The 14,771-nt window shown below is 47.4% G+C and overlaps 1 protein-coding gene and 1 long non-coding RNA gene across 2 annotated transcripts; both read right to left on the bottom strand.

Annotated features, from left to right (window-relative positions):
* Positions 1-1,522: 1,522 nt before the first annotated feature.
* Positions 1,523-3,117, bottom strand: LOC115573800 (uncharacterized). The gene is made up of 3 exons (XR_003982357.1): positions 2,143-3,117; positions 1,858-2,012; positions 1,523-1,644 (listed from the first exon to the last, which is right to left on the bottom strand). It is a non-coding gene; the product is annotated as an uncharacterized LOC115573800 (long non-coding RNA).
* A 201-nt stretch (positions 3,118-3,318) lies between these two features.
* On the bottom strand, positions 3,319-12,764 carry LOC115574438 (uncharacterized). The gene is made up of 7 exons (XM_030405966.1): positions 12,711-12,764; positions 12,381-12,449; positions 12,211-12,254; positions 11,471-11,536; positions 10,791-10,958; positions 4,058-4,126; positions 3,319-3,911 (listed from the first exon to the last, which is right to left on the bottom strand). Exons 1-7 carry the CDS (start codon positions 12,757-12,759, stop codon positions 3,732-3,734), a joined length of 645 nt encoding a protein of 214 aa, XP_030261826.1. The 5' UTR covers positions 12,760-12,764; the 3' UTR covers positions 3,319-3,731.
* Positions 12,765-14,771: the final 2,007 nt, after the last annotated feature.

Below are 14,771 nucleotides of genomic sequence, written 5' to 3'. Positions count from 1 at the left end.
CATAGATCCTGTTGAAGCCCAAATCTGGTATCCTTGTGTCTAAGTCCACTTAACAGTAGCTTAATCACCTTGTGCTGCAACACAGCCTAATTTAGAACATAGATTTTGTATTTCAGTATAACCAAGTGTTAGTGCCATTTGTAACAGAATAACTGTGTATTTTGTTTTGTTAAGTGTTTTGTTAATAGGTGACTCCACAGTTTCTTTGCACCGTGCTTAATTAGGATTGCCAATTACTGCAGTCAGCCCTGGCCTCTGATTGGCTGTACAGTTAACAGGCTTGCCTGTGCTTGTTAGATTTTAGTTGAAGCTGTGGAGCCTTGAGAGCACACTAGTTTTTGACCATGCTTTGAACCACTTTTTATTTTATTTTTTTGAGCTTATCATGCGCTTTTGTATGACAGAAGAAAGTTTCAATAAAGAGTAAAAACTAAGAACGGGGTCTACGGAGTTTTTATTGAAGCACGCATCAACTACATGCTTGGACTCTATGGCTTAAGTGGGCATCTTTAAAGAGAAGACGGAGCCACACTAACACCAAGGTATACAGTGTTTCCCACAGTATTTTCTGAGACTTTAAGCGCACTCGTCCAGGTTCAAAAACAGTTATAAGTCATTGCAGATTGCATCATGGTAATTGCATGCTTCTTGATTGTTAGGTTGTGGTGCGTGGGGGTCCTGATCGATGTCCAGTTCAGGAGGATTTTCAATGTGGTCCTGTGGGTCAAGGCGGACGTTATGCAGAATGCAGCATGCAGAGACAGCTGAGCTAATACGTTTTATGCTGCCCATCTGCAAATACTGCAGCCGGTGAAATTTGCCCTTGAGAATGCCAAAAGCATGCTCGATGACCACACATGCAGTATTGAGTTTCCTGTTGGAATTTCTCTGCCTTGCTCTCAAGTACCCATTGTCCCTGTAGGGCTTTAAGAGCTGAGGCAAGAGAGGATAGGCAGAATCTCCAATTATGTGCATCCCTGCAGGGACAAGGGATTGGGGATCTGCCTCAAGTGCTTGGGCTACTGAAGTAAGGCGGAAGGCCCTAGCATCGTGCCAGCTCCCAGGGTGGCCCACAGAAATGTGGCAGAACCACCTGTAGCTGGTGCAGAAACCGGTAAGTATGATAGAATAGAAGTGTTTTCTCTTTAACTATGCTATCTGGTTTTGGACATGAGGCTTCCGGATTGGGATATGACACCCATCTACTGCACACACTGCGCGTGGAAATCCCGCTCTGACAAAGCCCAGCTCGGAAATGTTGAGGGCTTCCCCCACAGGCCAGTGGATGTGATGACCCAGATTTGCATTTGCAAGTGTGCAAAAATTATTATCGGCCATGTTTCGTCACGTCTACGGGAAGAGAGTGTGTCCAACTTCATAGCGGCGTTTGTAGCCCCACCCCTGCAGTCGCCCGCAGATCTCGCTGATGCAGTCAGTCAGCAGGAGTTCAACTTGAACACGCCTAATGACAGAAAAAAAGGTCAAGGATATGGCAGACTCTACAACCAAAGGGAAATTTGCACCACACAATTTAGCATCATTAATTCATCAAAAAAATCAAGACATACGTAATATATTCATTCATGTAATAAATACCAAGCTTGGTAGAAGACTGAGAAATTACTTATTTCTCTCTCTAAGGACCTGTCCAAGAGAAAACAGAGCTATCAGTTCTAAGATAAAACAATTACAAGACATCACTTAAGTTTATGATCTCCTTAATGTAGCTGATATAATTGAGTGTACAAAAATGTGTGTTTGACATGTGTCTTATACTGTTTGTCACCCTTACTTGGGGTAATGCTATGGTAGAATTGTCTTTAAGTATAGGCAGCATGGATAAAATAATGGACTTACATGGTACTTATCTAGGAGGTCATCGATAGTCTTCTTCATCGGTGAAGTCCAGTGTTCGTGGTCCAAGACAAACACCCGTCCACCAGTCTTGAAAGGTCCAGTGTGGGCACTCCTTGGTGAGGACTGCAACGGCAGGGGTGGGGAATTTTTGGTTTCTGGAACAAAGAAAAGCAATTTGAAGTTAATTGTTATGTTACTCATATTTGTTCAGGTGATGTTGATGAGTACAAAAAGCCATTTACAATGATATTAAAATTTTGGTCTTAGAAATTGGTATAAACTTACCCATTTTAACTGGAGGTTCCATGCTTCCGTGGGACAACATCTGTTGGCTATGGATTGCTGCAGGTTTAAGTTGGGAGAACTGGGACACAGGCACAGCACTGGGTGGTGCTGGGTTTATGGATGGTGTTGGGCCAGGGGGGAGAGGCACAAGAACAGAAGAGTCATCTTTCCTTTGCACTCAATGTTTGTTCTGATCTAGTGGAACTGGACGGCACCCAGACTCTATGTATTCAAGGCCAAACCTCTCTCCAGTGTCCCTATCAGAGAGGCGAAGTACAGGGTACTTCTCTTTTCCAGTCACTCTCTTTGAAGCAGCATTGAGCTCAGTTATGAGTACTGGATCGAACACAAGTAGGAGGATCACATCAGGCTGCTTAAGGTCCAGAGGTGCCACCCCTGTCATGCCCTGGGCCTGCAACAATTCGCAGGACACATGATACCCTTCCTGCTGTGAGGTTCCTCTCACTGGTATCCAGATGGGGACTTTTGCGCCTTCACCAGGGACATAATTGAGCTGCAGAGTTCCCCCATACCTGTACAGGATTGCCCCTGTGACCTCAGGGTCACTGAGGCACCCGCGGAGAATGTGCACTGTTATGGACCCCTTTTACAAACTGCTCGTGGAGAGGTCACAACACATTTCAGAGGACACTCGGATAGCAGGTTGTCCAACTATATTTTGATTTTTCAACAACCAGGAGGCAGGCACGTGCACACAAGGCCCAAAGGGTGCTTGAGCCCCTGCCCTTTTTGCTTCGTATTATAAAGTGCCCTTTTTGTGTTTTTTAAATGAATACATAAATCCCTGTTGTGCAAAGGGATGTCAAAAACGGTGGTATAAAAATGCCACGGTTATCTACCGTACGTATTTCCTCGTAATATGGTGTGTGTGTGTGTGTGTGTGTGTGTTTTGAGCCTAAAGCCTCTTTTCTGTCTGCTGCGGCTCCGCTCTGTCTCTCTCTATGAACGGTCGCTACTTTCAAATGAAACCCCCCCGCTAAGAACCCAGTTCTAAACTCCAATGGGGTGCAATGTAAAGCTCTTATTTTGGAGAGAGAGATTGATCTGCGCAGCCTCAGTTTGGAGAAGTAGAGAGCCGCTCCAGCCCAGACGCTCAGCTTTGTACTGCAGTGAACGGGGTCCAGCGAAAAGGCGAAATTAACCACCTGGGTTTGCCATGTCTGAGGCTGACTTGCCAGTGCGCCTAAGCTCATGAAGCACAGACTTGCAAATGGCCTTCTTGTAAGTGAGGAATGCTGGCAGAATGTTGGTGAACTGCTTTGGCAGTTTGTCTAGCCACCGAGGACTGTCAGCAAACCAGATCCTCTTGCACATCCTGCAGCGAAGGCATGAAGCAAAGAAGTAGTATTATCCACTGGAGCCAACAATCACCCGAGGCCTACCCACACCAGCTGAGACTATATTTGGCTTTGGACAACCATGAAGACATAGGAGTACATCATTATTTCTCAGTCTCACCACAATGTCACTCTCTGGTTTCCAAATAAAAAATGGATGGAGCTGGAAGAAATTGCGAGATGGGAGCGCTAACACAGTGTCCATGAGTTCTGGCCGTGGAAGTAGACGCCCTAATGAAAGGGCATTTCCTGATTTGAGCAAATGGTGGGACCCAGGCCATGGACCCAGGCCACAGTCCCAGAAATTGGAGCTCTGTCCTTATCCACACTTTCTGAGGATAAGAACAGTTCCGACTGCTTATATCCTGATCTGGTCTCTGGTCGGTGGGGGAACAAAAGCAGAGGGCCCAGCTGTGGGAACAAGGATGAAAAACAAAAACATAATTGGTGACATGTCATCATTTTCACACATTTTATTATTATCACAGATTATATAATAAATTAAAACATATTTTGGCCAAAGTAACATCTTCAGAATAGTCATAAAAACATCTTACTGTGTGCTGTCTCAGATGTATGAGGGTCTGGTCTGTGTGTCTCTGGGGGAACAACAGCAGAAGGTCCAGCTGACGGAACAAGGATGAAAAAAGGAAAAACTAAATTAGTGAGATGTCTTAAAGGAGTCATATTATACCCTATTTCTACAAATTAATCTAGTTCTCTGGTGTCCTAATGAAATGTCTGTGACATGCTTTGGTCAAAATACCATAAGGATGAAGCACAATAGCAGTTCATAACAGTTCAATAACCCTGCCAAAACAGCCCTGTTCAGAACAGTCGGTTTTGAGTGCCTGTCTCTTTAAATGCAAATGAGACACAGGTAATCCCCCACTTCTTCCGGGAGGTGTGACGACGCCGGCACGCTCACGCTACCATGACAACAATTGAGCGTGAACCCTGGGAGAAACATGGCTGCAGGAGGAAACTTTGCTGTCCAACCTTACATGTTTGAACCAGAGTCAGACCCTGATCAAGAAGGAGCTAGCGAATAAGTTGTTCAATGTAGACTGCAACAACACGTTTCTGAATGATAAGTTGTGAGCTTAATTTTACTTTTTTTTTAAAAATCTGTATGTTTGTACGTCGGGTAAATACGGTCGCTGACTAAATACGGTCGACCGCTGACCGCTCTTTGTGTAACTCACTGCTTATAAAAATCTAGATTTGTGTTGGGTAAACATAAGTAGCATGCTATTCCCCTTACGAGTCCGCAATGTTTTTTCGGCAGCTACGAGTGGGAATGTAGCACTCGTTTTTTTATTCTCAGCTACGCCGTAATAACGTTAACTGTTACGTCATTATTTTGTCCGACATCTAACTTGCTATCCACCTGTTTCCTCGGAAGCCTATGGGGGCTGCCATGACAGATAACTACTTCCGCCGACGGTTTTCTGTTTCCGGTTGCCTTGCAACTGCATGAATGACCACTGCCGCTGAGCTAGCCCTAAACAACTAGCGTTAGGTCATAAGTGCTAAATTGTTTTTAAAATGAGCTCATGTACAACATGTGCCGTTGTTGGTTGCCACAGCAATACATGAAAATTGAAGTTTTTTTCAGAAATGTCTCGTGTAGTACATCAACAGCTTAGCCAAACTTGTCCGTGCCCTGCGCCCTACACACCATGCTGAGGAAGGAGGAACGGAGACTAGCGCGGCTCGCGGCTTTGACACCAAAATAAATATTTGGGTTTCTGAATATCTTCCACACTCCGGGGCTTAATGCCCCTGGTAGGGTCTCCCAAGGCAAACAGGTCCTAGGTGACGGGTCAGACTAAGATCGGTTCACTCGCCCCTAATGACAGAAAGAACAAGGATTTGCACGTCACCGGGGCCCCACCCTGGAGCCAGGCCTGGTTGCCGGGTCTGTGCCCACGGGACCCGGCCAGGCGCAGCCCGAACGAGCAACGTGGGCCCGCCCTCCCATGGGCTTACCACTCGCGGGAGGGTTCAGAAGGGGCTGGTGCAGTGGGATATGGGTGGCAGTCGTGGGCGGGGGCCCCGGCAGCCCAATCCCCGGATGGTGACTCTAGCCATGGGGACATGGAATGTCACCTCGCTGGGGGGGAAAGAGCCTGAGCTGGTGCGGGAGGTTGAGCGGTACCGGCTAGAAATAGTCGGGCTCACCTCCACGCACAGTCTGGGCTCTGGAACCCAACTCCTTGAGAGAGGCTGGACTCTCTTTTACTCTGGAGATGCCCGCGGTGAGAGGCGGCGAGCTGGTGTGGGCTTGCTTATAGCCCCCCAGCTCAGCCGCCATGTGTTGGAGTTCTCCCCGATGAACGAGAGGGTCGTTTCCCTGCGCCTTCGGGTCAGGGATAGGACTCTCACCGTTGTCTCGGCTTATGGGCCAAACAGTGGTGCAGAGTACCCGGCCTTCTTGGAGTCCCTGGGAGGGGTACTGGAGAGTGCTCCAACCAGGGACTCCGTCGTTCTCCCGGGGGACTTCAACGCCCACGTGGGCAGCGACGGTGTTACCTGGAGGGGTGTGATTGGGAGGAACGGCCTCCCTGATCTGAACCCGAGTGGTGTTTTGTTACTGGACTTCTGTGCTAGTCACAGTTTGTCCATAACGAACACCATGTTCAAGCATAAGGGTGTCCATATGTGCACGTGGCACCAGGACACCCTAGGCCGGAGATCAATGATCGACTTTGTGGTCGTGTCATCTGACCTCCGGTCGTATGTCTTGGACACTCGGGTGAAGAGAGGGGCTGAGCTGTCAACTGATCACCACCTGGTGGTGAGTAGGATCCGCTGGCGGGGGAGGAAGCCGGACAGACCTGGTAGACCCAAACGTATCGTGAGGGTCTACTGGGAACGTCTGGCAGAACCCTCTGCCTGGGAGATCTTTAACTCCCAACTCCGGGAGAGCTTTGACCAGATCCCGAGGGAGGCTGGGGACATTGAGTCCGAATGGACCATGTTCTCCACTTCCATTGTTGATGCGGCTGTCCGGAGCTGTGGCCGTAAGGTCTCCGGTGCCTGTCACGGCGGCAATCCCCGAACCCGGTGGTGGACCCCGGAAGTAAGGGTTGCTGTCAAGCTGAAGAAGGAGTCCTACCGAGCCTGGCTGGCTGGGGACTCCTGAGGCAGCTGACGGGTACCGGCAGGCCAAGCGTGCGACAGCACGGGCAGTCTCGGAAGCAAAAACTCGGGTCTGGGAAGAGTTCGGGGAGGCCATGGAGGAGGACTACCGGTCGGCCTCGAAGAAATTCTGGCAAACCATCCGGCGCCTCAGGAGGGGGAAGCAGTCCTCCACCAACACTGTTTACAGTGGAGGTGGGGAGCTGTTGACCTCGACTGGGGATATCGTCAGGCGGTGGAAGGAATACTTCGAGGATCTCCTCAATCCCAATGACACGCCTTCCATAGAGGAAGCAGAGGCTGGGGACTCAGAGGTTGACCCATCCATCACCCAAGCCGAAGTCACTGAGGTAGTCCGGAAGCTCCTCGGTGGCAAAGCACCGGGGGTGGATGAGATCCGCCCTGAGTACCTCAAGTTTCTGGATGTTGTGGGGCTGTCTTGGCTGACACGTCTCTGCACCGTCGCGTGGCAGTCGGGGACAGTGCCTCTGGACTGGCAGACCGGGGTGGTGGTCCCCCTATTCAAAAAGGGGGGCTGGAGGGTGTGTTCCAACTATCGGGGGATCACACTCCTCAGCCTCCCTGGGAAAGTCTATTCCAGGGTACTGGAGAGGAGAATTCGGCCGATAGTCGAACCTCGGATTCATTACCCTCTGCAGGGTGCTCGAGGGTTCAGGGGAGTTTGCCCAACCAGTCCACATGTGTTTTGTGGACTTGGAGAAGGCATTCGACCGTGTCCCTCGTGGCATTCTGTGGGAGGTGCTCCGGGAGTACGGGGTCGGAGGCCCTCTGGCCCTCTGGTCCCTGTACGACCGGAGCAGGAGCTTGGTTTGCATTGCCGGCAGTAAGTCAGACCTGTTCCCAGTGCATGTTGGACTCCGGCAGGGCTGCCCTTTGTCACCGGTTCTGTTCATTATTTTTATGGACAGAATTTCTAGGCGCAGCCACGGGCCGGAGGGGATCTGGTTCGGAAGCCACTGGATCTCATCTCTGCTTTTCGCGGATGATGTGGTCTTGTTGGCTCCTTCGAGCCAGGACCTCCAGCATTTCCTGGGGCGGTTTGCAGCGGAGTGTTTGGGATGAGAATCAGCACCTCCAAATCCGAGGCCATGGTTCTCGACTGGAAAAAGGTGGCTTGCTCCCTCGGATTGGGGGAGAGCTCCTGCCTCAAGCGGAGGAGTTTAAGTATCTTGGGGTCTTGTTCACGAGTGAGGGAAGGATGGAGCGTGAGATTGACAGGCGGATCGGTGCAGCGGCCGCAGTAATGCGGTCGTTGTATCGGTCTGTCGTGGTAAAGAGAGAGCTGAGCCGAAAGGCGATGCTCTCGATTTACCAGTCAATCTACGTTCCGACCCTCACCTATGGCCATGAGCTCGGGCATCTGTTTCGGATGCCCCCGGGACGCCTCCCTCGGGAGGTGTTCCTGGCATGTCCTGCCGGGAGGAGACCCCGAGGAAGACCCAGGACACGCTGGTGTGACTATGTCACTCAGCTGGCCTGGGAACGCCTTGGGATCCTCCCGGAAGAGCTGGAGGCAGTGTCCAGGGAGAGGGAAGTCTGGGTGTCCCTGCTCAGGCAGCTGCCCCTGCGACCCGGCCCCGGATAAGCGGACGATAATGGATGGATGGATGGAATATCTTCCACAATATAGCTGCTGCATGACTGCATGACTTCCCTAACCCGGCGATGTCCGAGCAGCCGCCTGTCTCCACGACTCCATTTTCCTTCAGCATTATCCAGGCTGTATGTTTAGCTTGATAGACACTCTGACTGGGCACTTCTGCTGCCTTCAGAAATATAAACTAGCTGTGTTTCTTCAACAGTACTTTCCCTATTTTGTTACTGTGCAGATAGTTGTATGCTACTGTGCGTTTGTAACTGTGTAATTCTCCGCCGTCAACACCTTCAGAAAATATAAGATAAGCAAGATAAGCAGTTCAACCGGAAGAGCATAATCGAATACCGCTATGAACCATGGGAAAACAACCAAGGTGTGAAACGGGATGTAGTACGGGCTGGGGCGACTGTCTGCCAGCTCCGTACCCTCCATAGTAATGTCTGTTAATTCGTTTGTACTGCGTTTCAACATAATGCACTAATTCCAATTAATAACGTTACATCGTTGCACAAGCTTACCAGTCCTTATTGCCAACAACATATTCAAATAAAACTAAAAGTTATATGTTCCCTTTTTTTCCTCTGGATTAGGTTTAGGCTACTTATGTTTAGATGCATAACAATGCCTACAGCGCCTGAGAATGTCTGCTTGCTGAATGAAAATGTAACTATTCAGTCATATTATCTGTCATCAAACGTCACTTAACCTTTCACATTTACAGGTTATAAGAAGACTAAATCAGCTTCAAAACTCACCTTCCTGCATGGCAGACCACCCTGGCCTCGTACCAGTGTGCATTCTCACTTCAGAATGCACTAAATATCTACAGAGCAGACTATGGGCCTTTACGTCGGAGGGGAATAGAACAGTAAGTTGTTGTTTTTTTTTTGCATACAACAAAACCAAAAAGGGGGCGCTGTGACATTCCGACACACCTCCATTGCGAAACACCACCCTTCCGAAACACCCCCACTCCGAAACACCGCTGTTCTGACCCTCCCCTCAAAACATCGCCGTTACGAAATTAAACACAGCTGTTCCGAAATTGATTTTCAAGTTTACATTACTTCCTACATCAAACACTGCCATCCGCACACCGGCCGCACTCACACAACTCATTGCTTTTTATTGCTAATAGGCCTATGTCACTATCTTCATTTATTATGTAGTATATTTTCGCTTGCAGCAAACACATTTAAACGTTTGTCTAATCTTTTTTACATGCACTATCCGTGGTGCTGGAATCCCCACTTCCAGCTGCACTCGCACAATTCTGAAATAAACTGTGGCCCATGGGTGCGATCTGCCGGGGAATGACCCCTCTGCTCGTTCGTTTTAACATAACTTGTCTTTGTGGAAGGTTAACAAGGTATGAGTGGATTGAGCAGTGCTGCTCAGTTTGTCTTTGAAAAAAAAAAGCAGAGGAGAAGACAATAGGCTACCTATGTATTTTTGATTCAATAAACATTACATGAAATTGATTGTGTATCCATCTCTTATAGCCATAGACGGATTATCATGACCACGGGCCTACACACGCAAACTGTGCGCACGCAAAGGCGCTGTAAGGCAAGGGCGCAAAGGCTGTTACATAATTACATTGAATGTAATAATGTCCGCAAACGTAATAAACCTCAAACACCTACTAATAATACTGACCGTGCGTGCAAAATCCAACTGCTGACCCTCCGCTCCGCTGTCACACAACGGATCCCCCGTCCGCGCTCCCTCTCTCTTACCCGAAAAATAATTTCCATGAAGAAAACATCGCCTGACATTTAAATTTAAATTCCCCTTGACAGTACAAATCTCAAGAAATCTGGATGTATTGCTCAATTGTAAACACAACACTTATCAGCCTATAGGCAAGAATCTAAAGGTTTATTAATTCAATTCATTTCAAATTCGCTTTATTGGCATGAATGCCACAACAACAATATTGCTCCAAGCACCAAGAAAAGAATACTCCAAAACAAAGTAGTGATTGCTTTACTGCAGATAACGTTTTGGTACTCTCAGATCGGGTCTCTCATGCCAGCAGCTAACACTACACACGTAGTTACATGTATACTAACACAAAGGAAGTCTTTAGCCTCCTTTAGCACAACATGATAATAAATTAACGCAGCTCACCGTCCGTTAACAACTGAGACCATTTCATATCGTCTGCTTGGCCGTGAGCATGTGGAGGAGACGGTCTCCCATGCGTATTCACGTCGGAAAGGCAACAGTAACAACTGAGAAGTTGTTCGCGGACGGTGAGCTAGCTAGCTAGCATGTTCACGGCCGAGCAGTGGTTCACCGGCCGGTTCGAAGCGATCAAATATCAATATCCTGATTAATTTTCTCATTTCAGTGTCATGTTTTAAAAGACTGCTGATTAACATTACCGTGAATCATATGACCAGTAAGCCCAACGTTGTAACTTAACATTAGTTCAGCCTCATATTTACATCAACGGTTAGCGTTAGCTCATGTGCTAAACGGCCAAAGTAACACAAACTACACTGTTTTTTTTAAATACTTACAGTTCCTTCATCTGTGGTGTTGCCACGGACAGTGGGTATGGATCCATCTTCTAGGAACAATCTCGTTGCCAGTCCAGCCTTATACTGACCCTGGTTGCTGAAACAGTCCGGCGTGGAGTGACTGGCACAGACAAAAACACTTTTGCTCACTGAAGCTGGGACGCGTCCCTGAAAAATAAAATGTAGCCACTTCGCTCTGATATCCTCTTTGGTAGGGAAGCAATGAAGGGAAACATGAGTATACATGCATCCGATGACAGAGCAGGAGTGCTTGGCTTTCGGGTTGTACATGGTAGCGGTCAGGCTGTCACGTACGAGTGAAGCGAGAAAATGGCGGATCATTGTTCAGGTAGCCGGCGTAATATGGGAGGAGATATCCAGCATGAGGGTGGGAGTATTCAAATCACCCGCTCTATTACGTAACAGTGCGGGTGAAATCCAACTGGCTCCTTTAGAGACACATTTCCTGACTCCGCCAGTTTACAAAACATTGACTTAGTGGTCGAAAATCATTCTTAAGGGGTGGGGAGGTACTCCGGATATGCAAATATACACACTAAAGCAACGAAAAAGTGAGTTTTGCATAATATGTCTCCTTTAATTTTACAGTGGCTTAGACTTAGACCCATACACTTGGGTCATACTAACATCTTCAAAGTACAGTCATGAAAACACCTTACTGTGTTGTGTCTCAAGTGTATGAGGGGCTGGTCTGCGTGTTGGTGGGGGAACAACAGAAGGACCAGCTGAGAGAACAAGGATGAAAAATATTAGTGAGATGTCCTAACATTTACACTCTTTATTCTTCTTATTACAGACGGTATAGTAAAGGACAAATTTGGGGCACAGTAACGAAGAGTTGCGTTGTGTGGTGGCTCATGTGTATAAAGGGCAGAGGAGGTCTCAGAAGGTGGGAGTGTCCCTGAAAAGATCAATGTTCGTTCGTTTTCTTTTCCGCTTTTTCCATCAGGGTTGCGGGATGTTGCTGCTTTTTATGCTGGGGCCAAATCCAGTTCGACTTATGGGCGAAGGCCAGCGTACACCCTGAACGCTACAGGGTGCCAACCGCACATCAGGAGCAATTCTGGGGTTCAGTATCTTGCTCAAGGATACTTCAGCATGTAGCTCAGTCCCAGGGGAGCAGGGGATTCTAACAAGCGACCTTCCGATCACTGGTCCACCAGCTCAACCCACTGAGCTACAGCCGCCCCATTAAAAAGCTTAAAAAGATCAATGTATGTATGTAAAATTAAAACCAATAAACTTTACTTTACATTGCATAATTTATTTACTTTATTACCATATTTGTTCCCACTAATATACAGCCTTGAAGAAACTTATAACACCCATATGGGCCACAGTGTAGACACTGTTAAAGAGAAAATTAAACTGAATGTGAAAATCAGCCTGTGATACACACCTGGTGCTGAGCCAGTCCTCTCAGTTTGCTGGCAGAAAGAAAACCTGATAACAAAAAGCATTCATTAGTAAATGATTGAAGTATGACTCATATTACCAAAGTGTATAAGACAATTTAATGGCTACACATGAATGAACTGCAACTGGAGAAACAAATTATACTGCAGTTACCATCTACTAGTGGCTCATGCAGTTTCCTCGGAGTGTCAGCAGGTGATCTGGACAGCGAAGTAGATGGAACTAAAACAGACATTATTATGTCAGTTAGAAACATGAAACAATCGGTCTTGGTAAATGCACAAACCACTAAAATCTTACTTCACCTGGTAAGTCTTATATATTCAAGGGGTACTTAATCTGATTCTAATTTAATAGTAATATAATGGTACTACACTTTATTTACAAATTTTTTATGGATTGATGCTTAATTATAATAATCTTCTTAAGCCTCTATTAATCTGAGTAGGGCTTCCCCTACAATGTGAAAAAATGGGTACTTACCCTCACCATCTGGATCCCACTCGAAAATGCATGTGGACAGGCGTGCCATGAAGATGCCACACAGGGGGTGAGCCTCAGTGGTGACGCCTGCAGCAAAATGGCGCATGAAATGCCAGATGTCAAGGCGCACATGAAGCTCATCCCACCCTGCAAACATGGCCTTCACCCGACAAGGGCCATGCTGACTGCAGCAGTCTCTGTCCACATAGCTCACCTTGGGTGGCGCCTCACCCGCCTCCCTGAACCGCTTCACAAGGCCAGCTGCCATGGTGTCAGGTGTTGTCCCTCACCAGCTGTCAGAACCCAGACGAGGACTTGACCGTACTCGTTTCCAACATTGGTGCACCAGGCAGCTGTACCTGCAGCAGCACTAGCGAGTTTCTTCGTGACCTATTCAGAAAAGATAAGGAGTTAAAAACTGTGTTCATTATTATGAAATGTAAGTGCAATATTTAAATGCTGCTACTATGCTCCCGGTGGTGGTGGTGGTGATGATGATGATGATGATGATGATGATGATGATCATGGAAGTGTTTGTGTAGTGATTGTGTGTGTGTAGTGCATTGCTTTTAGTAGTTGCACAGTAGTTGTACTGCTGGTACAATGACATTAAAGACTATCTCAATCAATGTATTATGTATGCACTCAAAATTCTAAATAAACAGGGCTGTGATACCTTTTTGGTGGAGTCCATCTTGAGGACAGAGCCAAAGATGGAGGTGATTTTGGCCTTCACCTCATGCCGCCGGCTGAGAACATCACTGGCATAAACTGCTAACAGCCACTTGGGAAGGGCAGGTAAGCAGGGAGGCTCAGCAAAGATGGAGGGGCGGACAACAGTGGACCTTGTGAATGGTATGCAAGCTGTCAGGTACTGCAGGACACGCTCCATCCATGCCTCGCTATGTTGTTCCTGCAGCTTTTTGTACAGCTGGGTCACACTGTTGCCCATTGTCCTCTCCCTCGTCATCCTTAGCACACGGATGCCACACAAGTATCTAATGAAAGGAAAGAGTGTAATGTCAAAAAAAAAACCAGCCCACAAATAAAAGCACTAAGATGTCTTCAGACCAAGCAGGATACTTTTTGGAGCAGCGCTTGCACTCCAGGTACTCAGTGGCAAGGTCATACCACCCGTCGATGTCCAGCACCTTCCGCACTCATCTGTAAATTCCTGCAGCTGTTAGTCTGTGCTTGCCGCAGGCTGGACGAACACAGACCAGAGGAAACAGTCACATCTTCTGGGGCACCCACAGGAACAACGGCCGACAGCAGAAGTGGTCAGGCGAGGCGGGAGGCTGGGTGTGAATGAGGGCGGGCTGAAGAGGATACCACCAAAGCTTCAGCTGTGACACTAGCTCTGGCTTGCCGGTAAGTGGGTTGGCCTTGAACAGAGTGTGCCGTATCTACTCCTGCTGGTAAGGTGGAAGCTGATCCTTCCAACGACTGGGAAGATCAGCTGGCGGTTGATGAAGGAGAGCTGCTGGTGGAGGATCAGCACAGGCCTCACGAGGCACCATGGCTGCAAGAGCTAATGAAGGAGAAATTAATTAGGTTGAATGTTGGTTTTGATAGTAATATGCCATAAATGCAACTCACAAAGTGCCACAGTGCAGAAATACTACAGAAAGAAACTGAATAAATAGTACAATGTTAATAATACTAATGATAAAATACTACAATGTTAAAATTAGTAGTAGATAGTGTAGTACATTAAGTAATATTAAGAAGCAAAGAACCCAGTGTAAGCACATGGAAAATTATGCAAAATGAATTCACAAGTACTAATGATGCCCACAGATATGAAACATGCACACATACACAGTAACAACTACTATTGTAATGATTAGAACAACGACTGTCCACCATCCCAGCGGTTCAGAGGGAGCTAAAGTGTGAATGAGAAGAGCATGCAGTGTAATTGTGAAAAAGGGTGTGAAAAAAAGGCGTTAAAATTCAGGTGATTGATTTAGAGCACATGGGTGAGTGGAGTTAAGCAAAAAACACAAAAAAAAACAGCAACACCTTTGTACATCTTTAAGGTTTGCATCCTGGTTGATG

Source organism: Sparus aurata, chromosome 22 (genome assembly GCF_900880675.1).
Source record: "Sparus aurata chromosome 22, fSpaAur1.1, whole genome shotgun sequence".
In the NCBI taxonomy this organism is placed as follows: domain Eukaryota; kingdom Metazoa; phylum Chordata; class Actinopteri; order Spariformes; family Sparidae; genus Sparus; species Sparus aurata.
Note: the sequence above shows the minus strand (reverse complement) of the source record. Positions and strands in the feature narration are given on the sequence as shown.